The sequence below is a fragment of the Culicoides brevitarsis genome, chromosome 3 (genome assembly GCF_036172545.1).
Source record: "Culicoides brevitarsis isolate CSIRO-B50_1 chromosome 3, AGI_CSIRO_Cbre_v1, whole genome shotgun sequence".
Taxonomy (NCBI): domain Eukaryota; kingdom Metazoa; phylum Arthropoda; class Insecta; order Diptera; family Ceratopogonidae; genus Culicoides; species Culicoides brevitarsis.
The window spans coordinates 31,389,673-31,414,879 of NC_087087.1; the positions used below are offsets into that span (position 1 = coordinate 31,389,673).

The 25,207-nt window shown below is 30.7% G+C and overlaps 5 protein-coding genes across 5 annotated transcripts; 2 read left to right on the plus strand and 3 right to left on the minus strand.

Moving 5' to 3' along the window:
- Positions 1-1,087: 1,087 nt before the first annotated feature.
- Positions 1,088-2,658, minus strand: LOC134834109 (transcriptional adapter 2B-like). The gene has a single exon (XM_063848658.1). The coding sequence runs from the start codon at positions 2,555-2,557 to the stop codon at positions 1,235-1,237; it is 1,323 nt and encodes a 440-aa protein (XP_063704728.1). The 5' UTR covers positions 2,558-2,658; the 3' UTR covers positions 1,088-1,234.
- Positions 2,659-5,211: 2,553 nt separating this feature from the next.
- On the plus strand, positions 5,212-6,676 carry LOC134835826 (small ribosomal subunit protein uS2). Its single transcript, XM_063850806.1, has 3 exons — positions 5,212-5,309; positions 5,547-5,803; positions 5,980-6,676. Exons 2-3 carry the CDS (start codon positions 5,585-5,587, stop codon positions 6,604-6,606), a joined length of 846 nt encoding a protein of 281 aa, XP_063706876.1. The 5' UTR covers positions 5,212-5,309; positions 5,547-5,584; the 3' UTR covers positions 6,607-6,676.
- On the minus strand, positions 6,232-7,476 carry LOC134835827 (DNA excision repair protein ERCC-1). Its single transcript, XM_063850808.1, has one exon. The coding sequence runs from the start codon at positions 7,419-7,421 to the stop codon at positions 6,687-6,689; it is 735 nt and encodes a 244-aa protein (XP_063706878.1). The 5' UTR covers positions 7,422-7,476; the 3' UTR covers positions 6,232-6,686.
- Positions 7,477-11,194: 3,718 nt separating this feature from the next.
- On the plus strand, positions 11,195-12,339 carry LOC134835508 (translation initiation factor IF-2). The gene is made up of 3 exons (XM_063850387.1): positions 11,195-11,246; positions 11,290-11,440; positions 11,514-12,339. Exons 1-3 carry the CDS (start codon positions 11,195-11,197, stop codon positions 12,289-12,291), a joined length of 981 nt encoding a protein of 326 aa, XP_063706457.1. The 3' UTR covers positions 12,292-12,339.
- Positions 12,328-13,209, minus strand: LOC134834242 (uncharacterized). The gene is made up of 2 exons (XM_063848829.1): positions 12,816-13,209; positions 12,328-12,761 (listed from the first exon to the last, which is right to left on the minus strand). The coding sequence occupies exons 1-2, from the start codon at positions 13,085-13,087 to the stop codon at positions 12,461-12,463; spliced, it is 573 nt and encodes a 190-aa protein (XP_063704899.1). The 5' UTR covers positions 13,088-13,209; the 3' UTR covers positions 12,328-12,460.
- Positions 13,210-25,207: the final 11,998 nt, after the last annotated feature.

Here is a 25,207-nt window from a genome sequence, read left to right on the forward strand (position 1 = left end):
AATATCTTAAAAATAAATTATTTATTGATAAATTATTCAAAAGTTAAAAAAAATTAAATTTTCTTTAATTAAATTATTTTTTTTATATAAAATATATAAAAATTAATAAATTAAAAATTTAGATTAAATTTAAAATTTAAATTAAATTTAAAAAAATTTTAATATAATTAATTATTTTTTTAAAATTAATTTAATTTAATTTAAAAAAATATACAAAAATTTATTTTTATGGTAACAGTTTATTTTTTGTATTTTTTAAATTATTATTTAAATTAATTATTAATTATTTAATAATTTTTAATTAATTAATCATTAAACTAATTTTATTAGTTTTTATTCTACCTAAATAAAATTAAATAAAAAACTTTAAAAAAAATCTATTTAAATTGTTAAATTTTTAGTAAAATAAATTTTCAATTTAATTAATTAATTTTATTCAATTTTTAATTTAATCAAAATTTAAATTTAATCTATCTCTTAATAAAATAAATTAAATTTGAAACATTTTTTCCTAATTTACTTAAAAAAAACAAATAAAGTAAAAAATCATGCTCAAATCTCTCAAACTATCGAACAAACTAAACAATCACTAATTTTTCCTATTTTATTAATTTATCAAATTTATCTACTAAATCTATCAAATTCTAATAGTTAAAGCAAATATACCACCAAAGATGTATAAATTGTTATTGTTTATTAAAAAAAAAATTAATAATAATTATTAATATAAAAAAACACCGGAAAATTCGTTGATAGCTTTGATCAAACAAAAAAAACCGAAACTGCTATAAAAAAATATTTATTAAGACAACAACAACAACTTCATTAAACGTAAAACCAGCAAACTTTTGCACGGTACGATAAGAATTAATTAATTAATTATTTATAAAAAAAATGTATTTAAGAGCAAAACACGTTTTAAATAAAAAAAAAAAAATAAAATCTTCCATAAAATGCTACCGTAACAAAAGAAAAAAATTCACAAAAAAATTAAGTGTTGCAAAAAATAAGAACAAAAATTCAGAAAACGAAATAAATAAAAAAAATCAATGTCTAAAAATTTTAAAAATATTTTTTTTATCACGAATTATTTTTTTTATTTTTTTTTTCAGGTTACAATAAATTCACAAGAGCGCATATTTTTTTTTAAGGTAATAAAAATAAAAGTCTTCAATCCCAGCGTTTCAATAAAATCTAATCGATGCCCGTTAGAGGTTAACATTTTTTTTTTGAGTTATTGCAGCCATCCGCATTTGGAAAAGTAATTTTTCATCATTTTTTCTGACGCGTTCGAGGGTTGTTGGTACCGTTGCGCGCCACTGGCAAGCATGACGGCTTTGCACGTGATGTAATTCGGCGGCGGATTGTTCGTTATCGAGCAAATTTGCATTTCGTTGGCGTTCAAAAGTTGTCGCCGTGTCTGGTTGACGACATCTTGCAGCTCCTTCGACGCAAATTCATCGGAATTGTTGTTGTTGTGATGCAATTCGCCGTTATTTTCGCCATGTTTGTTTTTATTTTGTTGCGAAAGTTGATGCAGCAGCGCCAAACGTTCCGTCGTTTGTTTCGCGTCGAGATGCGAGATGTCGCTACGTGCGGGATTTGCTTTTTGCTGCAGCGCCATCTGTTGTTCGTAATAAATGCATTCGTCGATTTTCGTGAGACCACTTTTGCGGTAACGTGTGAGCTCCTGCAAGCGATTTCGGAGAGTTCGTTCGCCCTCGAGACTGTATAAAAGGCGTTCGTATTGCGAACTTGTGTAAAATTGGGCAAAAACACGGAAACGATCGCGAAAATCCTTTTGCTCCTTGGAGGATTTGTTACTGGAACGACGCGATGCTGCATTTGAGCCGCGGAAAAATTGCGCCGCCAACTGATAATCGCGCACGAGTTTCTTGCGACGCGCCCGTTCCTTCAGTCGTCGCGTGTACATGTGAATTTGCGTGAGTTTCACAAGCAAATCGACGTCTTCGTCATCCGGCGTAATGAGCAAATTCGAGACAATTTTCTCCGCCGCTGCGTCATATTCGACTTCAAAGTCTTCGCGATGCGGCAAATAGCCCAGTTGCTGCGCCTCGTCCGGCAAAATATCCAAAGGCGGCAACTTTTCCGTTTGCGAACGCGCGATTTGCGTCGTGTCACTTGCTCGTGTATGGTCTTTCAGTACGGGACGGTTCTCGAATTCGGGTCCCCATGTATGTCGCCCGATAGTGCCGTGCAAAAATTTACTGATATACTCCTCTTTGGCATCTTCGGGGGACTTTGTCTCGATGTGCTTGCTGATATCCTGCCAATTTCCGTAGCCATATTGCTCGATGGCATCCAGCAAGTGCAACTCCTCCTTTGCCGACCATCCGTTCTTGCCGCGAAAGATCGACAACGTACCCGTATCGATGAATTTGTAGGAATGCGAGTTGCGGTGCGAGCCTGTTTCCGCGCCCGACGAGAAGCAGGCGAGACAAGACGTGTATTCGTCGGTGCATTCGTGACACAAGATTCCGATGCCAGTAATCTCCTCCTGGCAATTTACGCATGTGTATTTGGTGAAGATTTCCATGGCGGCGGCGAGGCACGAGCGCTTTTCGCCCTAATTGACGCACAAAATGCCCAAAAATCGAATAAAGTTTCGGAAAATTTTGTATTTATTTTTGTTGTCATTAAAAGTGGGACGAATTAAAGTGATTAAAATCGCCATTGCTAATTCAACTAAAATTTCGAATGAATTAGCAATGGCGATTTTGTTATCTCTATCATTAGGATGAACAAAATTTTCACAATGAATTGGGACAGATTTTTTTATTTCTTCAAAAATCAAGGACATTTTGAATGAAATCATCTTTAGAATAAATATTTATTTAATTTTAGCTTTGAAATCTATCAAAAATTGGTTGAAAATTGGCTTGAGAAAAAAAGTACGATTTTTGCTCCTCATATGATAAAATCGTACTTTTTTTTATTTGATCAAAAATTGATCAGATATCAATGCAAATTAACTTTAGAATGCATATTTATTAAATTTTAGCTTTGAAACCCATCAAAAGTTGGTTGAAAATTGACTTGAGAAAAAAAGTACGATTTTTGCTCCTCATATGATAAAATCGTACTTTTTTTTATTTGATCAAAAATCGATCAGATATCAATGGAAATCAACTTTAGAATGCATATTTATTAATTTTTACCTTTGAAACCCATCAAAAATTGGTTAAAAATTGACTTGAGAAAAAACAACGATTTTTGCTCCTCATATGATAAAATCGTTGTTTTTTTTATTTGATCAAAAATTGATCAGATATCAATGGAAATCAACTTTAGAATGCATATTTATTAACTTTTAGCTTTGAAACCCATCAAAAATTGGTTGAAAATTGACTTGAGAAAAAAAGTACGATTTTTGCTCCTCATATGATAAAATCGTACTTTTTTTTATTTGATCAAAAATTGATCAGATATCAATGGAAATCAACTTTAGAATGCATATTTATTAATTTTTAGCTTTGAAACCCATCAAAAATTGGTTGAAAATTGACTTGAGAAAAAAAGTACGATTTTTGCTCCTCATATGATAAAATCGTACTTTTTTTTTTATTTGATCAAAAATTGATCAGATATCAATGGAAATCAACTTTAGAATGCATATTTATTAACTTTTAGCTTTGAAACCCATCAAAAATTGGTTGAAAATTGACTTGAGAAAAAAAGTACGATTTTTGCTCCTCATATGATAAAATCGTATTTGATCAAAAATTTCAGATATCAATGGAAATCAACTTTAGAATGAATATTTATTAATTTTTAGCTTTGAAACCCATCAAAAATTGGTTGAAAAGTGACAGATCGTACTTTTTTTTATTTGATCAAAAATTGATCAGATATCAATGGAAATCAACTTTAGAATGCATATTTATTAACTTTTAGCTTTGAAACCCATCAAAAATTGGTTGAAAATTGACTTGAGAAAAAAAGTACGATTTTTGCTCCTTATATGAAAAAATCGTACTTTTTTTTATTTCATCAAAAATTGATCAGATATCAATGGAAATCAACTTTAGAATGCATATTTATTAACTTTTAGCTTTGAAACCCATCAAAAATTGGTTGAAAATTGACTTGAGAAAAAAAGTACGATTTTTGCTCCTCATATGATAAAATCGTACTTTTTTTTATTTGATCAAAAATTGATCAGATATCAATGGAAATCAACTTTAGAATGCATATTTATTAACTTTTAGCTTTGAAACCCATCAAAAATTGGTTGAAAATTGACTTGAGAAAAAAAGTACGATTTTTGCTCCTCATATGGTAAAATCGTACTTTTTTTTATTTGATCAAAAATTGATCAGATATCAATGGAAATCAACTTTAGAATGCATATTTATTAACTTTTAGCTTTGAAACCCATCAAAAATTGGTTGAAAATTGACTTGAGAAAAAAAGTACGATTTTTGCTCCTCATATGATAAAATCGTACTTTTTTTTATTTGATCAAAAATTGATCAGATATCAATGGAAATCAACTTTAGAATGCATATTTATTAACTTTTAGCTTTGAAACCCATCAAAAATTGGTTGAAAATTGACTTGAGAAAAAAAGTACGATTTTTGCTCCTCATATGATAAAATCGTACTTTTTTTTATTTGATCAAAAATTGATCAGATATCAATGGAAATCAACTTTAGAATGCATATTTATTAACTTTTAGCTTTGAAACCCATCAAAAATTGGTTGAAAATTGACTTGAGAAAAAAAGTACGATTTTTGCTCCTCATATGGTAAAATCGTACTTTTTTTTATTTGATCAAAAATTTATCAGATATCAATGGAAATCAACTTTAGAATGCATATTTATTAACTTTTAGCTTTGAAATCCATCAAAAATTGGTTGAAAATTGACTTGAGAAAAAAAGTACGATTTTTGCTCCTCATATGATAAAATCGTACTTTTTTTTATTTGATCAAAAATTGATCAGATATCAATGGAAATCAACTTTAGAATGCATATTTATTAACTTTTAGCTTTGAAACCCATCAAAAATTGGTTGAAAATTGACTTGAGAAAAAAAGTACGATTTTTGCTCCTCATATGATAAAATCGTACTTTTTTTTATTTGATCAAAAATTGATCAGATATCAATGGAAATCAACTTTAGAATGAATATTTATTAACTTTTAGCTTTGAAATCGATCAAAAATTGGTTGAAACTTGACTTCTGAAACATCTGGTCACCCTCATTTACACTTACGTAGGTTACGAGGTTACGCGCGTTTGACGTTTCTTTCTTTTCCAATCAACTCCCAAGTGGCATTAAACGTGAGTACAAATTTTTCCCTTATTTTTCCTATTTTTAAGGCAAAAAAATGTCAAAAAATCACAGAAAATGTCTCAAAACAACACGTGACACCCGCGTAACATGAAAATTCATTCAAAAAAGCATCATTTCCATGAAAATTCGAGAAAAATTGTTGGGCCACGTGAACTCGCCATTTTCTGTGTATCGACACACGTACGAGACTTATTAATTTTTTGATTTTTCATGTTTTTTTGCAGGTTAATCCGTTACTCTTATTGAAAAAAATCGACGTACGATGTCGGGAGGACTAGATATCTTGGCCTTCAAAGAAGAAGATGCTACAAAAATGTTAGTCGCAACAACCCATTGGGGTTCTGAAAACGTCAACTTCCAAATGGAACAATACGTGTTCAAGCGTCGTCAAGATGGTGTTCACATCATCAACTTGGGACGCACCTGGGAGAAAATTCTCTTGGCTGCACGTGCCATTGTCGCCATCGAACAACCCGGAGAGGTGCGTTTCACGAAAAAAATCGTTTAAAAATTTTTTTTTATGATGACATTTTTTTATCATCTTTCGGGGCTGAAATTTTCTTGATGCCAACTTTAAAACTGAAATTTTTGTCATCAAAAAAAAAAAAAAATTTTTTTTTTTTCAAATTTTTTTGTTAATTAAAATTTTTCTTTTAGGTCTTTGCTATTTCTTCTCGTTCATATGGTCAACGTGCCGTCTTGAAATACGCTCATTACACCGGAGCCACGCCAATTGCCGGTCGTTTCACTCCCGGTGCCTTCACCAATCAAATTCAAGGCACTTTCCGTGAACCTCGTCTCTTGATCGTCACGGATCCCTTGACGGATCATCAACCCGTGACCGAAGCTTCTTACGTCAACATCCCCGTCATTGCTTTCTGCAACACAGATTCGCCCTTGAAGTACGTCGACATTGCAATTCCATGCAACACCAAGTCTCCCTACTCCATTGGCTTGATGTGGTGGTTGTTGGCACGCGAAGTCTTGCGTCTCCGTGGAAAAATTTCGCGCGAACAAAAATGGGACGTCATGCCCGACTTGTTCTTCTACCGCGAACCCGAGGAAGCTGAAAAGGACGAAGCTGCTGCCAAGGAAGCTGTTGCTCCGGTCAAGGATGCCGCGCCGTACATGGGCGACGAACCAATTGCCGAAGTTACGGAGAACTGGGCCGATGAAGCTGAAGTTCCCGCTGTCTCGACAAATGCTCCCGTCGTCGAGGACTGGAACGAGGAGACTGCAGCTGCTGCTCCCGGTGCCAGCTGGGGCGGAAGCGGCGGATTCTAAGCTGAAAATCCCGTGAAATGACCCGCGAAAAATTCAAATAAAACAATTTTTGAAGATTTAACGCAAAAAATCGGGGAAATTTATTTCAAAAAAGGCTCATTTAGCGTTTTAAACAACTTTGAAACTTTTCTCGGACCCAAACCCGAGACACTGCCCAACTTTTCCTCACTGCTGTTTATCAAATTTTCCAATGTACCGAAGTTAGCGAGCAATGTCATCGCATCTGTCTTATTCACAGGCTTGATATTCGTTAAAGCGACACATAATCTCGTATGCGGATCGTCCTCGCTCTTCTCCATTATCATATCAGGCGGCTTATTTTCATACATTTTGTACGTTTCAACAATATTTCCGGCTTCCTCGAAGCTCCAGGCGAGAATTAACGTCAAATTAGCCAATAAACAAATTCGTGTGAGGGTTTTTAACGCATTATGTGGCTCTTTGACGTCGACTTGGACAAGCAAAATCCGTAATTCGAACATTTTTCCGAGAGATTTTAAGCGTTGATGAATGTAATCCGGATTTAAATTGTGATATTTTAAGGATAAGTACAGGATACAAGTTGTAGAGCCCACAATGTAGTCGGGGACGATGTCGTCCCATTCCCAAGCGACGTTTGTGATGGATTTGAGGATGGGATTTCCGCGTTGTTTTGGATTCACGAGCACGCAATTTTGTTTGAGGACCTTTTTTGTGGCAGTTTGTGACAAAGAAACGTCTTCCGAAGGGGTTTCGACGACGGCTGAAAGTTTTGCGGGCGGCGGGAGATCCAAAGAAGCTAATGCTGTGTCGAAAGAATCGTCAAAATCGGTCATTTTTCTGTTTTTTAGCGGTTAATTTGACGAAGGAATGTTTGTTTTGATTTTTGTTGAAGAGATGACAGTGGCGTGTCAAAAAAATGGGGGTCCTAAAATTCAAAAAAAAAATTAAATTAGAAAAAAGTAGACAATATTATGAACTTATTTTTCAACAAATTCATGACAAAATCTTAAAAAAAAAAATTTAGTTCAATTTTTATTTAGAATTTAATTTTGATACTAATAAATTTTTGTAAGAATTTAGAAAAACAAAAAATTTTTTTAAGTCGAGTATTTTGTAAAAAAAAATGTTTTTAAATTCAAAAATTTCTTTAAGAAAAATTTTAATAAATTCGAAATTTTAGAAAATTTTTTCGAAAAAATTCTTTTATAATTATTTAATGTTTCATAAGGTTTTAATTCAAAAAATAAAAAAAATACGTAAAAAATACGCAATTATGACTTTGCAAGCATATTTGATGATTTTTAAGCTTAAAATTATTTTTAATTCAGCATGAGGAAGAATCGTGAAAAATTTTATTTGTTCGAAAATTGAGAAAATATGAATGGAAATCATCTTCAGAATGACTTTTTATTCAGTTTCAAGCTTAAAATTGCTCAAAAATTGACTTGCAAAATTTATCACGATTTTAATTCAACATGAGGAAGAATCGTGAAAAATTTTATTTGTTCGAAAATTGAGAAAATATGAATGGAAATCATCTTCAGAATGACTTTTTATTCAGTTTCAAGCTTAAAATTGCTCAAAAATTGACTTGCAAAATTTATCACGATTTTAAGTCAACATGAGGAAGAATCGTGAAAAATTTTATTTGTTCGAAAATTGAGAAAATATGAATGGAAATCATCTTCAGAATGACTTTTTATTCAGTTTCAAGCTTAAAATTGCTCAAAAATTGACTTGCAAAATTTATCACGATTTTAAGTCAACATGAGGAAGAATCGTGAAAAATTTTATTTGTTCGAAAATTGAGAAAATATGAATGGAAATCATCTTCAGAATGACTTTTTATTCAGTTTCAAGCTTAAAATTGCTCAAAAATTGACTTGCAAAATTTATCACGATTTTAAGTCAACATGAGGAAGAATCGTGAAAAATTTTATTTGTTCGAAAATTGAGAAAATATGAATGGAAATCATCTTCAGAATGACTTTTTATTCAGTTTCAAGCTTAAAATTGCTCAAAAATTGACTTGCAAAATTTATCACGATTTTAAGTCAACATGAGGAAGAATCGTGAAAAATTTTATTTGTTCGAAAATTGAGAAAATATGAATGGAAATCATCTTCAGAATGACTTTTTATTCAGTTTCAAGCTTAAAATTGCTCAAAAATTGACTTGCAAAATTTATCACGATTTTAAGTCAACATGAGGAAGAATCGTGAAAAATTTTATTTGTTCGAAAATTGAGAAAATATGAATGGAAATCATCTTCAGAATGACTTTTTATTCAGTTTCAAGCTTAAAATTGCTCAAAAATTGACTTGCAAAATTTATCACGATTTTAAGTCAACATGAGGAAGAATCGTGAAAAATTTTATTTGTTCGAAAATTGAGAAAATATGAATGGAAATCATCTTCAGAATGACTTTTTATTCAGTTTCAAGCTTAAAATTGCTCAAAAATTGACTTGCAAAATTTATCACGATTTTAAGTCAACATGAGGAAGAATCGTGAAAAATTTTATTTGTTCGAAAATTGAGAAAATATGAATGGAAATCATCTTCAGAATGACTTTTTATTCAGTTTCAAGCTTAAAATTGCTCAAAAATTGACTTGCAAAATTTATCACGATTTTAAGTCAACATGAGGAAGAATCGTGAAAAATTTTATTTGTTCGAAAATTGAGAAAATATGAATGGAAATCATCTTCAGAATGACTTTTTATTCAGTTTCAAGCTTAAAATTGCTCAAAAATTGACTTGCAAAATTTATCACGATTTTAAGTCAACATGAGGAAGAATCGTGAAAAATTTTATTTGTTCGAAAATTGAGAAAATATGAATGGAAATCATCTTCAGAATGACTTTTTATTCAGTTTCAAGCTTAAAATTGCTCAAAAATTGACTTGCAAAATTTATCACGATTTTAAGTCAACATGAGGAAGAATCGTGAAAAATTTTATTTGTTCGAAAATTGAGAAAATATGAATGGAAATCATCTTCAGAATGACTTTTTATTCAGTTTCAAGCTTAAAATTGCTCAAAAATTGACTTGCAAAATTTATCACGATTTTAAGTCAACATGAGGAAGAATCGTGAAAAATTTTATTTGTTCGAAAATTGAGAAAATATGAATGGAAATCATCTTCAGAATGACTTTTTATTCAGTTTCAAGCTTAAAATTGCTCAAAAATTGACTTGCAAAATTTATCACGATTTTAAGTCAACATGAGGAAGAATCGTGAAAAATTTTATTTGTTCGAAAATTGAGAAAATATGAATGGAAATCATCTTCAGAATGACTTTTTATTTAGTTTCAAGCTTAAAATTGCTCAAAAATTGACTTGCAAAATTTATCACGATTTTAAGTCAACATGAGGAAGAATCGTGAAAAATTTTATTTGTTCGAAAATTGAGAAAATATGAATGGAAATCATCTTCAGAATGACTTTTTATTCAGTTTCAAGCTTAAAATTGCTCAAAAATTGACTTGCAAAATTTATCACGATTTTAAGTCAACATGAGGAAGAATCGTGAAAAATTTTATTTGTTCGAAAATTGAGAAAATATGAATGGAAATCATCTTCAGAATGACTTTTTATTCAGTTTCAAGCTTAAAATTGCTCAAAAATTGACTTGCAAAATTTATCACGATTTTAAGTCAACATGAGGAAGAATCGTGAAAAATTTTATTTGTTCGAAAATTGAGAAAATATGAATGGAAATCATCTTCAGAATGACTTTTTATTCAGTTTCAAGCTTAAAATTGCTCAAAAATTGACTTGCAAAATTTATCACGATTTTAAGTCAACATGAGGAAGAATCGTGAAAAATTTTATTTGTTCGAAAATTGAGAAAATATGAAAAATCATCTTCAGAATGACTTTTTATTCAGTTTCAAGCTTAAAATTGCTCAAAAATTGACTTGCAAAATTTATCACGATTTTAAGTCAACATGAGGAAGAATCGTGAAAAATTTTATTTGTTCGAAAATTGAGAAAATATGAATGGAAATCATCTTCAGAATGACTTTTTATTCAGTTTCAAGCTTAAAATTGCTCAAAATTTAAAAATTTATCACGATTGAAAAATTTATCACGATTTTAAGTCAACATGAGGAAGAATCGTGAAAAATTTTATTTGTTCGAAAATTGAGAAAATATGAATGGAAATCATCTTCAGAATGACTTTTTATTCAGTTTCAAGCTTAAAATTGCTCAAAAATTGACTTGCAAAATTTATCAAGATTTTAAGTCAACATGAGGAAGAATCGTGAAAAATTTTTTTGAGAAAATTGAAATATGGAAATCATCTTCAGAATGACTTTTTATTCAGGCTTAAAATTGCTCAAAAATTGACTTGCAAAATTTATCAGATTTTAATTCAACATGAGGAAGAAGGAAAATTTTATTTGACGAAAATTGAGAAAATTGAATTGAATGAACACGCTTAAAATTGCTTAAAAATTGAAAAATTTATCACGATTTTAAGTCAAATTCTGAAAAATCAAAAATTTTATTTGTTCGAAAATTAAATCATCTTCAGAGTTTCAAGCTTAAAATTGCTCAAAAATTGACTTGCAAAATTTATCACGATTTTAATTCAACATGAGGAAGAATCGAACGCTTAGAAGACCTGAACAAAAAAAATTTATCACGGGCATTTTTTTTGTGGGAATTCCTGAATTTCTTTTGTCCCGCAGAAAAATTGTCCATTGTTGAGGGCAAGAACAAAGAACTGAAGGCGAAACAGGCAAAAAAGAGCAAAAAGACAAAAAACAAGGAAAATGTCGACGACAAAAAGGCAGCGGGAGAAGAAAAACTACAAAAGCAAGTTGAAGCAACAATCAAAAGGTTCGTTTTTTTTTGCGTGACGTCATTTTTAACGAATTTCTATCTTACTTTATTTTTATTTTTTCTTTCGTAGCATGCAAAAAGCGGCACAAGGCATGACTTTGCGTTCGCACAAACAAACTATCCTAACTTCCGTTGCCGGAAGTCGCTTAATGAATTACGCCAATGTCTACGATCAACACAAAAAGGACTTGGCAGAGAAGAAAAAGCAAGAGGAGGAACAAAAAACCATCGTAAAACCCTTCAAAGCTCGTCCTGTCCCAAAATTCGTTCATGCCAAGACAACAACTGCCCCAAAAAAGGAAGAAACTGCCAAAAATGTCGTCAAAGTAGCTCCCAAGCCAAAACCTCCGGTAGCTCATGTCGCTCCGACTCGTCGTACGGCTCCCGCTGTAGAAAAAGAGAAAAAACCCGAGCCCAAAAAACGCACTTTTGTTCCGACTTTTACTCGAAAATCCGTTGCTGAAGTCGTTAAAAAGCCTCAAGCGCCTCAACCGAAGCCGGAGGTGAAGAAATTTGTCGCTACTGTCCCAAAATACCTTCGAAAGGAGCCTTTTAAGGTTAATTTGCCCGAAAAGAAACGCACGACCGAGGTAAAGCCCTTTAAGTTATCCATCGCTACTCGGATCGATGATCGCCACAAATCCGATGCTGAACGAAGGAAAATCGTCGAGGAACGTAATCGCAAGTTGATGGAAGAGAAGAAAAAGAAGGAGGAGGAAGAGATTAAGACTTTGCGAAAACTTCGGGAATTCCGGGCGAGCGTAAATCCCTTCAACAAGGCAAAAAACGCGAAGAAAACTGCACCAACTCAGCCAGTTAATGAGTTGCCGGCAGCTGAAAAAGCTTAATTTTCGTTAATTGACTTTTTACTTACCGAACCAATATTATTTTTTGTGTCATTTTTCTCTTTGACGAGCATTCCAAGGAGAAAATTTAATTTTTTACGTTTATTCAATACTAACAAAAAATCAAAAATTTATCAAAAAGTACGTTTTTCGTCTGTAGTCAGCAATTTTTTCATGATTTTTCAACATTTTCTTTGTTTCCGTCGATCGTTGAGCGTTTTCGGCGTTCCTTGATGTATTTTGGTACGGATCGAGCGCGAAATTTTTTTGGTTTATTTTTTTCTTCTTGCTCTTTGCGGTGTCGCTCGAGCATCGCACGTCGTTTTTCGGCATAAGCTTGGGCATGTTGGATCAATCGCGATGTTCGAGTGACAGGAATTTGCTTTTCGGCTCCGGATTGTCGAGTTGAGAGTCTTGTAGAAACTTCTGGAAGGGATTTCTTTTTGATGAGCGGTGCGGCGGTCTTTAATTTGCTGAAAAAATGAAAATTTTTAAAAAAATGAAAATTTGTAAACAAAAAAATTTACCTTTTCATGACGGGTTTCGATTTTTCCGAAAGTCTTTGAGATCTTTTGACTTCAAGTTTTTTCTTTGGAGCAGGACTTTCGAATTCGTTCGATTTGAAGAGACGTTTGCCTTTGAAGACAGCGATGGGTTTGGAATGCGGAATCATTTGTTCGATTAATTCTTCGCATTGTTCGCCTAACCTCTCGTGCTCAATGTGACGTACATCGAAATAGTTTTGCGAATGCTCCAATTCGACGTTGCCGATGTCAAGGCAGTCCCAGTTGAAAGCCATTTTTGAAGGAATTTTGGGTTTTTTTTATAAAATTTTTGAGTTTTAAATTATTTTAGTGGTAATAAAATAGAAAAAATAATGAAATAGACACAGGTTTTCTTTTCAGGTGAGTAATTTGACAGAAGATGACAAGCCTTATCAGGATCGGCAACGATGGATTTAATAACTGTACAATTTGGGGGGGATTTTGTGGATAAGTGAATCTGGCGGTTTTGTATCGGTTTAGGTTTTTTTAAGAAATATTATGAACGGAATGAATATCACAAAGTGACAAGAAAATGAAATTTCATTAATTTCTTCAAAAAAATTTTTTCATTAAGAAGTTTTTTTTAGGTTTTTAGTTTTTTTTTTTTATTTTTTTATCAAAAATTAACAAAATTCTAAAAAATCAATGCAAGCAACATATCTTTTGTTTTGGACTTTTTCTAAATTTTGCGTTTTCGATGTACAGGAGCCATTTAAAGATGTTAGCAAAAAAAATTGATGAAAAAAAATTTAAGTTTGGAAAATTTGAGTTTGGAGGTTCAAACTCTGATTTTTTTTGCAAGTCATTTTTTGACCAGTTTTAAGCCTAAAATTGAATAAATATTCATTCTAAAGTTGATTTCTGTTCATATTGGGTCGATATTTGACGAAACAAAAAAATCAGCGTTTGGAAGTAAAAACGCTGATTTTTTTACATGTCATTTTTTGACCAGTTTTAAGCCTAAAATTGAATAAATATTCATTCTAAAGTTGATTTCTGTTCATATTGGGTCGATATTTGACGAAACAAAAAAATCAGAGTTTGGAGGTTCAATGAAAAAAAATTTAAGTCAAAATCCTCTTATTATGAGGGCTCACATAACGATTTTTCAAAATTTTTTCAACTTTTGTAGATCACGGTTCTCCAGCTCAAATTGAAGGTTTTGGCATTAGAAACAACTTTTGTTTTGGACTTTTTCCAAATTTTGCGTTTTCGATGTACAGGAGCCATTTAAAGATGTAAAAAAAAATTGAAGATCAAAAATTGAAGGTTTTGGCATTAGAAACAACTTTTGTTTTGGACTTTTTCTAAATTTTGCGTTTCCGATGTACAGGAGCCATTTAAAGATGTTAGCAAAAAAAATTGATGAAAAAAAATTTAAGTCAAAATCCTCTTATTATGAGGATTTTTCAAAATTTTTTCAACTTTTGTAGATCACGGTTCTCCAGCTCAAATTGAAGGTTTTGGCATTAGAAACAACTTTTGTTTTGGACTTTTTCCAAATTTTGCGTTTCCGATGTACAGGAGCCATTTAAAGATGTTAGCAAAAAAATTGATGAAAAAAAATTTAAGTCAAAATCCTCTTATTATGAGGATTTTTCAAAATTTTTTCAACTTTTGTAGATCACGGTTCTCCAGCTCAAATTGAAGGTTTTGGCATTAGAAACAACTTTTGTTTTGGACTTTTTCTAAATTTTGCGTTTCCGATGTACAGGAGCCATTTAAAGATGTAAGCAAAAAAAATTGATGAAAAAAAATTTAAGTCAAAATCCTCTTATTATGAGGATTTTTCAAAATTTTTTCAACTTTTGTAGATCACGGTTCTCCAGCTCAAATTGAAGGTTTTGGCATTAGAAACAACTTTTGTTTTGGACTTTTTCCAAATTTTGCGTTTCCGATGTACAGGAGCCATTTAAAGATGTAAGCAAAAAAAATTGATGAAAAAAAATTTAAGTTTGGAAAATTTGAGTTTGGAGGTTCAAACTCTGATTTTTTTTGCAAGTCATTTTTTGACCATTTTTAAGCCTAAAATTGAATAAATATTCATTCTAAAGTTGATTTCTGTTCATATTGGGTCGATATTTGACGAAACAAAAAAATCAGCGTTTGGAAGTAAAAACGCTGATTTTTTTTGCAAGTCATTTTTTGACCAGTTTTAAGCCTAAAATTGAATAAATATTCATTCTAAAGTTGATTTCTGTTCATATTGGGTCGATATTTGACGAAACAAAAAAATCAGCGTTTGGAAGTTCAAAACGCTGATTTTTTTACAAGTCATTTTTTGACCAGTTTTAAGCCTAAAATTGAATAAATATTCATTCTAAAGTTGATTTCTGTTCATATTGGGTCGATATTTGACGAAACAAAAAAATCAGCGTTTGGAAGTAAAAACGCTGATTTTTTTACATGTCATTTTTTGACCAGTTTTAAGCCTAAAATTGAATAAATATTCATTCTAAAGTTGATTTCTGTTCATATTGGGTCGATATTTGACGAAACAAAAAAATCAGCGTTTGGAAGTAAAAACGCTGATTTTTTTACATGTCATTTTTTGACCAGTTTTAAGCCTAAAATTGAATAAATATTCATTCTAAAGTTGATTTCTGTTCATATTGGGTCGATATTTGACGAAACAAAAAAATCAGCGTTTGGAAGTAAAAACGCTTTTTTTTACATGTCAAAGTTTTAAGCCTCACGGTTTTCCAGCTCATATTGAAGGTTTTGGCATTAGAAACAACATTTGATATGGACTTTTTAGAAATATTGCGTTTCAGTTGTACAGGAGCCATTTAAAGATTTTAAGCAAAAAAAAATATTCAAAAAATTTCTGTCAAAATCCTCTTATTTGACGAAACAAAAAAATCAGCGATTTTTCAAAAACGCTGATTTTTTCAACTTTTTTGATCACGGTTCTCCAAGCTAAAATTGAAGGTTTTGGCATTCTAAAGGACTTTTGTTTTTGGACTTTTTCGAAATTTTGGAAGTTTCCGATGTACAGTTTTAAGCCTAAAATTTAATAAATATTCATTAGCAAAAAAAATTTTGTAGAAAAAAAAGGTTTTGGCATTAAAAAATCCTCTTATTATGAGGGCCATTTAAAGATGTTAGCAAAAAAAATTGATGAAAAAAAATTTAAGTCAAAATCCTCTTATTATGATTTTTCAAAATTTTTTCAACTTTTGTAGATCACGGTTCTCCAGCTCAAATTGAAGGTTTTGGCATTAGAAACAACTTTTGTTTTGGACTTTTTCCAAATTTTGCGTTTCCGATGTACAGGAGCCATTTAAAGATGTTAGCAAAAAAAAATTGATGAAAAAAAAATTAAGTCAAAATCCTCTTATTATGAGGATTTTTCAAAATTTTTGAAAATTGAGTTAGATCACCGTTCTCCGTTTCAAATTGAAGGTTTTGGCATTAGAAACAACTTTTGTTTTGGACTTTTTCTAAATTTTGCGTTTCCGATGTACAGGAGCCATTTAAAGATGTTAGCAAAAAAAATTGATGAAAAAAAAATTAAGTCAAAATCCTCTTATTATGAGGATTTTTCAAAATTTTTTCAACTTTTGTAGATCACGGTTCTCCAGCTCAAATTGAAGGTTTTGGCATTAGAAACAACTTTTGTTTTGGACTTTTTCTAAATTTTGCGTTTCCGATGTACAGGAGCCATTTAAAGATGTTAGCAAAAAAAAATTATCAAAAAAAATTTAAGTCAAAATCCTCTTATTATGAGGGCTCACAAACCGATTTTTCAAAATTTTTTCAACTTTTGTAGATCACGGTTCTCCAGCTCAAATTGAAGGTTTTGGCATTAGAAACAACTTTTGTTTTGGACTTTTTCTAAATTTTGCGTTTCCGATGTACAGGAGCCATTTAAAGATGTTAGCAAAAAAAATTGATGAAAAAAAATTTAAGTCAAAATCCTCTTATTATGAGGGCTCACAAACCGATTTTTCAAAATTTTTTCAACTTTTGTAGATCACGGTTCTCCAGCTCAAATTGAAGGTTTTGGCATTAGAAACAACTTTTGTTTTGGACTTTTTCCAAATTTTGCGTTTCCGATGTACAGGAGCCATTTAAAGATGTTAGCAAAAAAAATTGATGAAAAAAAATTTAAGTCAAAATCCTCTTATTATGAGGATTTTTCAAAATTTTTTCAACTTTTGTAGATCACGGTTCTCCAGCTCAAATTGAAGGTTTTGGCATTAGAAACAACTTTTGTTTTGGACTTTTTCCAAATTTTGCGTTTCCGATGTACAGGAGCCATTTAAAGATGTTAGCAAAAAAAATTGATGAAAAAAAAATTAAGTCAAAATCCTCTTATTATGAGGATTTTTCAAAATTTTTTCAACTTTTGTAGATCACGGTTCTCCAGCTCAAATTGAAGGTTTTGGCATTAGAAACAACTTTTGTTTTGGACTTTTTCTAAATTTTGCGTTTCCGATGTACAGGAGCCATTTAAAGATGTTAGCAAAAAAAATTGATGAAAAAAAATTTAAGTCAAAATCCTCTTATTATGAGGATTTTTCAAAATTTTTTCAACTTTTGTAGATCACGGTTCTCCAGCTCAAATTGAAGGTTTTGGCATTAGAAACAACTTTTGTTTTGGACTTTTTCCAAATTTTGCGTTTCCGATGTACAGGAGCCATTTAAAGATGTTAGCAAAAAAAATTGATGAAAAAAAATTTAAGTCAAAATCCTCTTATTATGAGGTTCAAAATTTTTTCAATTTTTAGATCACGGTTCTCAAGTCATTTTTTGAAGTTTTAAGCCTAAAATTGAATAAATATTCATTCTAAAGATGATTTCTGTTCATATTGGGTCGATATTTGACGAAACAAAAAAATCAGCGTTTGGAAGTAAAAACGCTGATTTTTTGACCAGTTTTAAACCTAAAATTGAATAAATATTCATTCTAAAGTTGATTTCTGTTCATATTGGGTCGATATTTGACGAAACAAAAAAATCAGCGTTTGGAAGTAAAAACGCTGATTTTTTTACATGTCATTTTTTGACCAGTTTTAAGCCTAAATTTTGCATTTCCGATGTAAGTTGATTTCTGTTCATTTAAAGATATTTGACAAAAAAAAAATTAGTTTGGAGGTTCAATGAAAAAAAATCTAAGTCAAAATCCTCTTATTATGAGGGCTCACATAACGATTTTTCAAAATTTTTTCAACTTTTGTAGGTCACGGTTCTCCAGCTCAAATTGAAGGTTTTGGCATTAGAAACAACTTTTGTTTTGGACTTTTTTTAAATTTTGCGTTTCCGATGTACAGGAGTGTTTAGGATTATCTTATGATATTTTCTAAAAATATTTCATTTCCTTATCTTGATGAAATGCTATTAATTTTTAGAATTTTTTGCCTTCGAAGAAAAAAAAATTAAAATTGTTTAAAATATGATAAATAAGAAAGAAAAAATCTAAAAATGTTTAAAATTGAAAAAAATTCAAAGAAATTAGATTTTTTTTTTGAATAATTTTTGATCAAAGTTCTAAAATTTAGCTTAATGATCAAAAACATTTAAAAAAAAACATTATTTATTTACAATTTTTTTTTAAATTTATGGATTTAGGGATGTTGATGTATCCTATTAAAGAATAAATATTGGTAGTTATTTGAATTTTGGGTAGATAGAATTTTCGCTGTAATATGCGATTCAAGTTATTAATTCAAATAAAACAAAATGTCTGTATTTTTATTATATTTTTTTAATTATTTTTAAATGTATTTTAAATACTTATTTTTTTTTAATTTTAGAAAAAAAAACTTATTTAACGAAAATTATGAACTTTTTGAATTCAAATCTTTTCAAATTTAAACTTTTAAGCCAAAAAGCTCCCAACTCTACTCTAAACCGAAAATGAACAAGTCTCCAAACCACAAGAAATCTTGTAAGAAAAATGGCCGAAGCAAGTTTTACAGCAAATAAGTCGATACAGCTTACCTTACATGTTCAGAGACATAAATGGAACAGAGAGAAACTTGCGAATGAACCCCATTCGATGATCCGGCATTCACGACGATCGCTTATACCTTTCCGAAGTTTTGTTTTTAACGCTTTGCGGTATGCCTCTGTAGCATTACGTGCATGGGAATGTAGGAGTAGAGCACAAAAGAAAAGAGTCAAGGAACCTTGAATTGTGTACGAAGCAGACACCGGCATCTATGGGCCTCTTTCTGTGGTTACCACTTCTTAAAGTCTACAGGTAAACAAAAATACGTCTACAGCGGCAAAATGAATCCACGTTGATAAAATATCGTACGAATGAACGCATGAATCAACAAGTTGGATTCATATGTGAAATTTTTTATTTTTCAAACAGCGCTCCGGTCTTCAGTACCAAACTGTATGTGTAATCGTACGTACTAGATTTTTGTTTACGCATTCGATTTTTCTTGTATTTATTTTGTTACGTTTCCAAAATTCAAATTTTGGTTACCTTGAAGATTTTTGTTATTTTTTTCGGGAAGTGAACGTGCACAAGTGACTTTTAACAGAATTTGACATGAAATTCGTTAAGAAAAATAAATATTGAATAATTAACAACAAAAGAGCTGAAGAGAGCTCCAAAAGTGAAAAGTGAGATAAAAACCTCGAAATCAATTAAGAAGAAAAAAAAATAAGAAAAATAATCAATTATCTGTGAATTGTTTTAAAAGTTACTCATACCATAAACACCAGACACTTAATAAATAATTTTTTTGTGAAAGTGGCATGAAAAAAGTTTCGTCGTCGTTAATGAAAAATACACTTGTAAAGTAATAATATAATAACAAAGTAACAAAAATAGCTTTACAGCGAAAAAAAGTCGAGCTACTGTGAATGAACTACCCGCACTTGCCAATTTTATTATAGAGTACATGGCAAATAGTTAACAGTTAACTAAATTGAAGTGATATGAGCATGACAATTACCTACGAATGATGTCAGCTACTTCTTCTTCGTTGTAACATGAAATTATGATATAAATGATAAAAATGCGTGTATCAAGCTTATAAAAATAGATGAGAAAATACCATCTACTGTTAATTGGAGAATTTTAGAGCAGAAATATTTTTTTGGATTACGCGTTTAATTTTTCACACACATCATAATCGGTAAGTAAGACTTTGGCAATGACATTGTCCTGTCTCCTGTTCGAATTAAACTGCCATTAAAACGTTTATGATCTCGCACCTGATAATGTCACATTGTTTGAGATCGGTTGCGATATGAGAAATTAGGCATGAATAATGAAGTGACCTTTAAAATGTTGGAATAAATCATTTTTGGCAATTATTTTGAGCTATTTTGCTTTAAAAAAAATCTTGAAAAGGTCAGTTAAGTCATAAGAAATTAACTTTTTCTTCTGAAAAAGCTCTTTTGAGTATTTTAGCCAAGGACGGATTCAAAGGGCTATCAGCGGACCACGAAAGGGGATGCAAATCTATATAAAATCAACTTTTTTGTTAAATTTTGTGTCATTTTTGTGATTTTTAAGCTTCAAAGGGGGGGGGGGGGATTTGAGTCAATTGATATATTTTCTAGCTTTGTCGCTTTTCATTTTGTTTTTCATGCATCAATATCACTTTTTACATATTTTTCTAGTTCTTTCTTAAATTCACTCATTTCAGTATCTGTTTTTACTTTTGTTGCCATTTCATTAAAGAGCAATGTTTCTTTGTATATTAGAGAATTTTGCGTTACTGCATTTCGTAAAGATGGAGATCGTTTTTATTTCGAAGGGAATAAGGTTGCGCTTCGTTTACAGTCGTGAAAAAATCGGAGGTTGTGGTTTTTAGAACTTTAAAATATCCCAAAGTCCTTTTTGGTCAATAGTTGATTCATATAATAAAGATTTTTGCTTGGTTTGGAATTAATTAACAAAACTGTTAAAAAAAACTGAAACTTCTGAAATGAAAAATTTTTAAACAATTTTTTTTAATGACAAAAAGTGTTACTTACCATTTGAAATCTGGACCGCCAATTGTCTCAAAGCAAAAATTACTGTCAATCATCTTTTGATGTCCCACATTCGCCTGCAGTTCGTCATATGCAACTTTTGTCATAAATACGACTGAATAATTACCTGCCAATTAACTTTCTATCCATCCAAACACCTTTCGAATATTCCAACTTTTCGTAATTAAACACGTATGTTAATTATTGAGCTAAAATAAAAAAAGTAAAAAATTGACAACAAATTGCATCTTCACCCATGAGATGAGGGAAAATTGCAAACTATGATTATCTTGAGCATTTTTTTTTTGCATTTCTATTGAAAACCGATGATAAAAATGACTATAATTTTTCCGCACATACCATTCAGCTACGGGCTGCTGATGCTGCTGGTTTGGAATGCAGTTGAACACTTGTTCTGTTCACGCATCAACTTCTGTGTTACTGTGAAGCAATTAACGTATGCATTCCTTTTTATCAAAAGTAGCAATAATTTTTATTACATAACACCCTGCAGCTATTCTAAGCAGTCGAACATCATCATCGCCATGAGTCGACGACAACTACTTAGAATATGAATCTGGTTCAATAGCAATAATTTAACGAGAAGCATGTCCCGTCAGTTATGTGTGCTCTCGAGACAAGTCGATTAAATGCGATGATGTAATAATAATTGAAGATTTTTACTTGGAGATTGCAATTGTTTTTATTTTATTCGAAAATGTTGCATTTGAAGGCCAGCTGGATCGTTGAGAAATCCATGAATGTCACATGCAGCACGAAGCTTTAATTGGTATGGAAGAAGCTCCTCATAGGCAAAAAGGGTCTCAATTTCATACCGCTACCATTTAAGCTACTAATTGAACATTAAATTCAATCCAGTTATGCCATTTAAACCAACACCATCACACGCGAAAACAAATTGAAAATTTCTCCATCAGCTACAAAAATCAACAAGATACCGGTTATCTATCAGTCAGCATCTCACATATCTATTACAAAACAACAACAACGAACATAATCTAATCTGTTTCATGCTACTTTTTCTTTTTATTTTTTGTCGTTTGGAGCAACACGCCAATTCGAGTCTTCATTACAACTCTGTTTCCATTCATTGATTCATTAAAATATTATTATAACAAACATTATAATGAGAAGAGACATAAATTAAAATGTGAAAAAATTTACATACAAATCGATTTCTAAACATTTTTGTCTCTTTCTGTCTCTCTTGCTCGATTGTAATTGTAACTTATCAACATTCAGCATTCAAATTTGGTGAAAATTAAGTTGATTGTAAATGCCTTCATGAATATGAATTTAAGGTACGAGTTTTTTTTTTGAGCTACAGAAGAAGATTCATCAGAGCATGGTAACAGCTTAACATCTAAGTTGGTGATTGAGCGATTAAGTTAACGTACGATATGAGAAATTGCTTTTCGTAGCTTGGAATTTCTGCGAGATATATTTTTTTCTTTTCAGCTCTTGGATAAGAAGATATAACTTGACATCAAACTTTGAGAAATTTTACTATTAAAAAAAGAAAGAAAATACTTCATACGAAATATATTTACTATTGGAGAGTTTTATGGATATCTTGAATAATTTCAGAAACAATTCTTGAACTTCTGCAAATCTTCATGAAAGCTCAAAAGCAATTCATCACAAGTTTTGACCTCTTAAGAGACAAATTGATCCCTTGAGTGAAATTTCTGATCTCTTTATGGATCAATTTGTTCCGTTAATTGTTCAACCTGATCCCTGAAGGGATCATTTTGATTCCCTTTCGAGTTTACAGGCCAAAGAAATCGATCCTTTCAAGAGCTCAATTTGGTTTCTTTTTAAGGAATCAATCTGATGTCTTAAGATATCAACTTAACATTTAAAGGAACCAAATTGACCTCTTGCAAAATCGATTTTTATGACCTGTATATGAAAACTCGAAAAAAAATCAAGATGATTCCTTGAGGGATCAGATTCATTAATTATCGGAACAAATTGATCTATTTTTAAGGGATCAGAAAATTCACTCAAGGGATCAATATCATCCGTTTTTCGCCTATATTTAAATCATTAAATAAAGAAATTAAATTTTTATGTAAAAAGGTTTTTAAACTTTAGAAAAAATTAACGTTAGATGGCGCTTTCTTTTTTTTTCGATCATTTTATAGGAAACCTTACAATTTTTTATAATTAAATTTAAAGAAATAATAGAGAACAATTATCAACAAAATAAGTTTTACTCAAAAATCTTCAAACACTAAATTTTGAAGCTCATTAGATGGCGCTACACAAAATTATTTTATCGATAAATCCCGATCAAATCTAAAATTTATAATTTTTTTCAACTCATAAATAATTTTACAAATGAATAAAATACATTTTTACTTTTTGCAAGAAATAAAAGTAAGATAAGAAATAATTCTAAAGCGCCATCTAACGTCAAAATCTTTAACAAAAAAAATAATAATTTCGGTTTGAAAACCTTTATATTAAAAATTCCTACTTTGAAAGAAATTTTAGAGTTTTGAAGATTCCTTTACAAAAAAAAATACACAATAGGATCTTGGGACCCATGAGGAAGTCATCCAAGAAGTTTCTTGCCTGTCTATAGCAAACTTTTTAAATCATCGCAGTATTCGAAGATCCATACAATGATCGAAAGCTGATACTTTTAACTCATATATTGTCAATTTCAAAGCTGCGAGACGCCAGTTTCTCACATTACAAGTGAAATTGATGCTCTGATGAATTTTTTCGGGTGGCTCGTTTCGTTCGTTAGGTACAATCATTTTACTTGTTAAACAAAACTTACGCAATTATCACACGTAATTAATTTTTTTTCTACGTTTAACATTCCATTACGTCACGAAATTCCTAAAGGGTCAAAATAAATCAATTAAAACCAAAAAAAAAAAAATCGTTCATCGCCTCATCTCCATCTCCATCCAAGATTGTCAATAAGTTCCGTCCTTCAAAACATTTGATCAACAAATCGTATTTATGTTTATTTTTTTTTTGTTACCAACATAAATTGCCTATTGAAAGGTTTTTTATTCGCGGCTATTGTTCATTTATAAGCGATCATCTATTTACGATAGTTTTTGTCGATGTTATTATTGATATACGTTATTAGTTTAATTTAGGCAAAAAAAAATCGCTTGTTAGTGTTGTAACAACTTGTTTTGATGATGGATGATTTAAATGCCGTGATAGTAAGTAGCATGATGGGAATTTTTGAAGAAGCACAAAAAACAGAGCGGAAGAATGACTTCAGGTATTTTCAATTCATCCATTTTTTTTTGTTGGTGATCAGGGATCGTCAGACAAGCCCTTGTGAATCCATAATGATATTCTGCTGGGAGATTCATAAAAGGTTCTTTTTATCGAATAAAAAACACTAAACATAAATTTCGAAAAGTTGTTTAGATAAGGTTTGAACATGCACTTGACACTTGTTACGTTTTGAGTGTCTTCTTTCCAAATATTTGGATTTATTTTTGTCTTTTCTTTGACACACATGCGCCACTTTCTCTCTGTTTTGTGCATAAAAATGTGTTTACGGTATCTTTATATGTTTCGTGTCCTGTCAACATGGCAATAATTTATTTTGGGAATGTTTCCTTTCTCGTCTGTCACTTTCGTGTGGGAGATTTTTGTAACGAATTGTGTCAAATTTCAGTTATTTTGGAGCCCAAAAATTTATTATTTTAATTTTTTTCGATTTTTTAGAAATTTTTTGAATTTTTTAATGAATTTTCTGATAATTTGTGTCAATTTTTTTGAAAAATTAATTTTTTTCAAATTTTTTTTTAATTTTTTAAAAATTAATTATATTAATTTTTGAGAATTTTTTAATGAATTTTCTGATAAATTTTCAATTTCTTTGAAAAATAATTTTTTCTCATTTTTTTCAAATTTTTTAAAATTTATTTTAATTTATTGAATTTTTTAAATATTTTTTAATTTCTTCAAAAAATTAATTTTTCTCATAATTTTTTTCTGAAAAAAAAATTATAAATTTTTCTTTTAAATACTTTCATAATGAAATGTCAACAAAAAAGTCACAGACGTTACCCAATACTGTGAAATTTCAATCGTCAATGCCTCAGTTTGTTATTCACTTGTCTCGTTGATCGTCACTAAAACACACATTTTACTACAAAAACAATTATTATCGACACAAAGCAATCGATTGTATTCCGAGTAAATTTATGACTTGTCGCATGTTTATGTTCATTTCACACGTATTTTAGTCGTTATTGCTTTCTTCGAAGAGTTAAATTAAACGATGAACGTCTCTCTAATGCCATTTATGGCTTCTATCCGTTTAAAATCCGTTCATTACAGAAATCGCCTTAAAACTTTATCAAAATCTAATTTGTAAGCAGGAAGTTTCACCATTTAAGTTTTTTTTTCTACCACGCACTTTT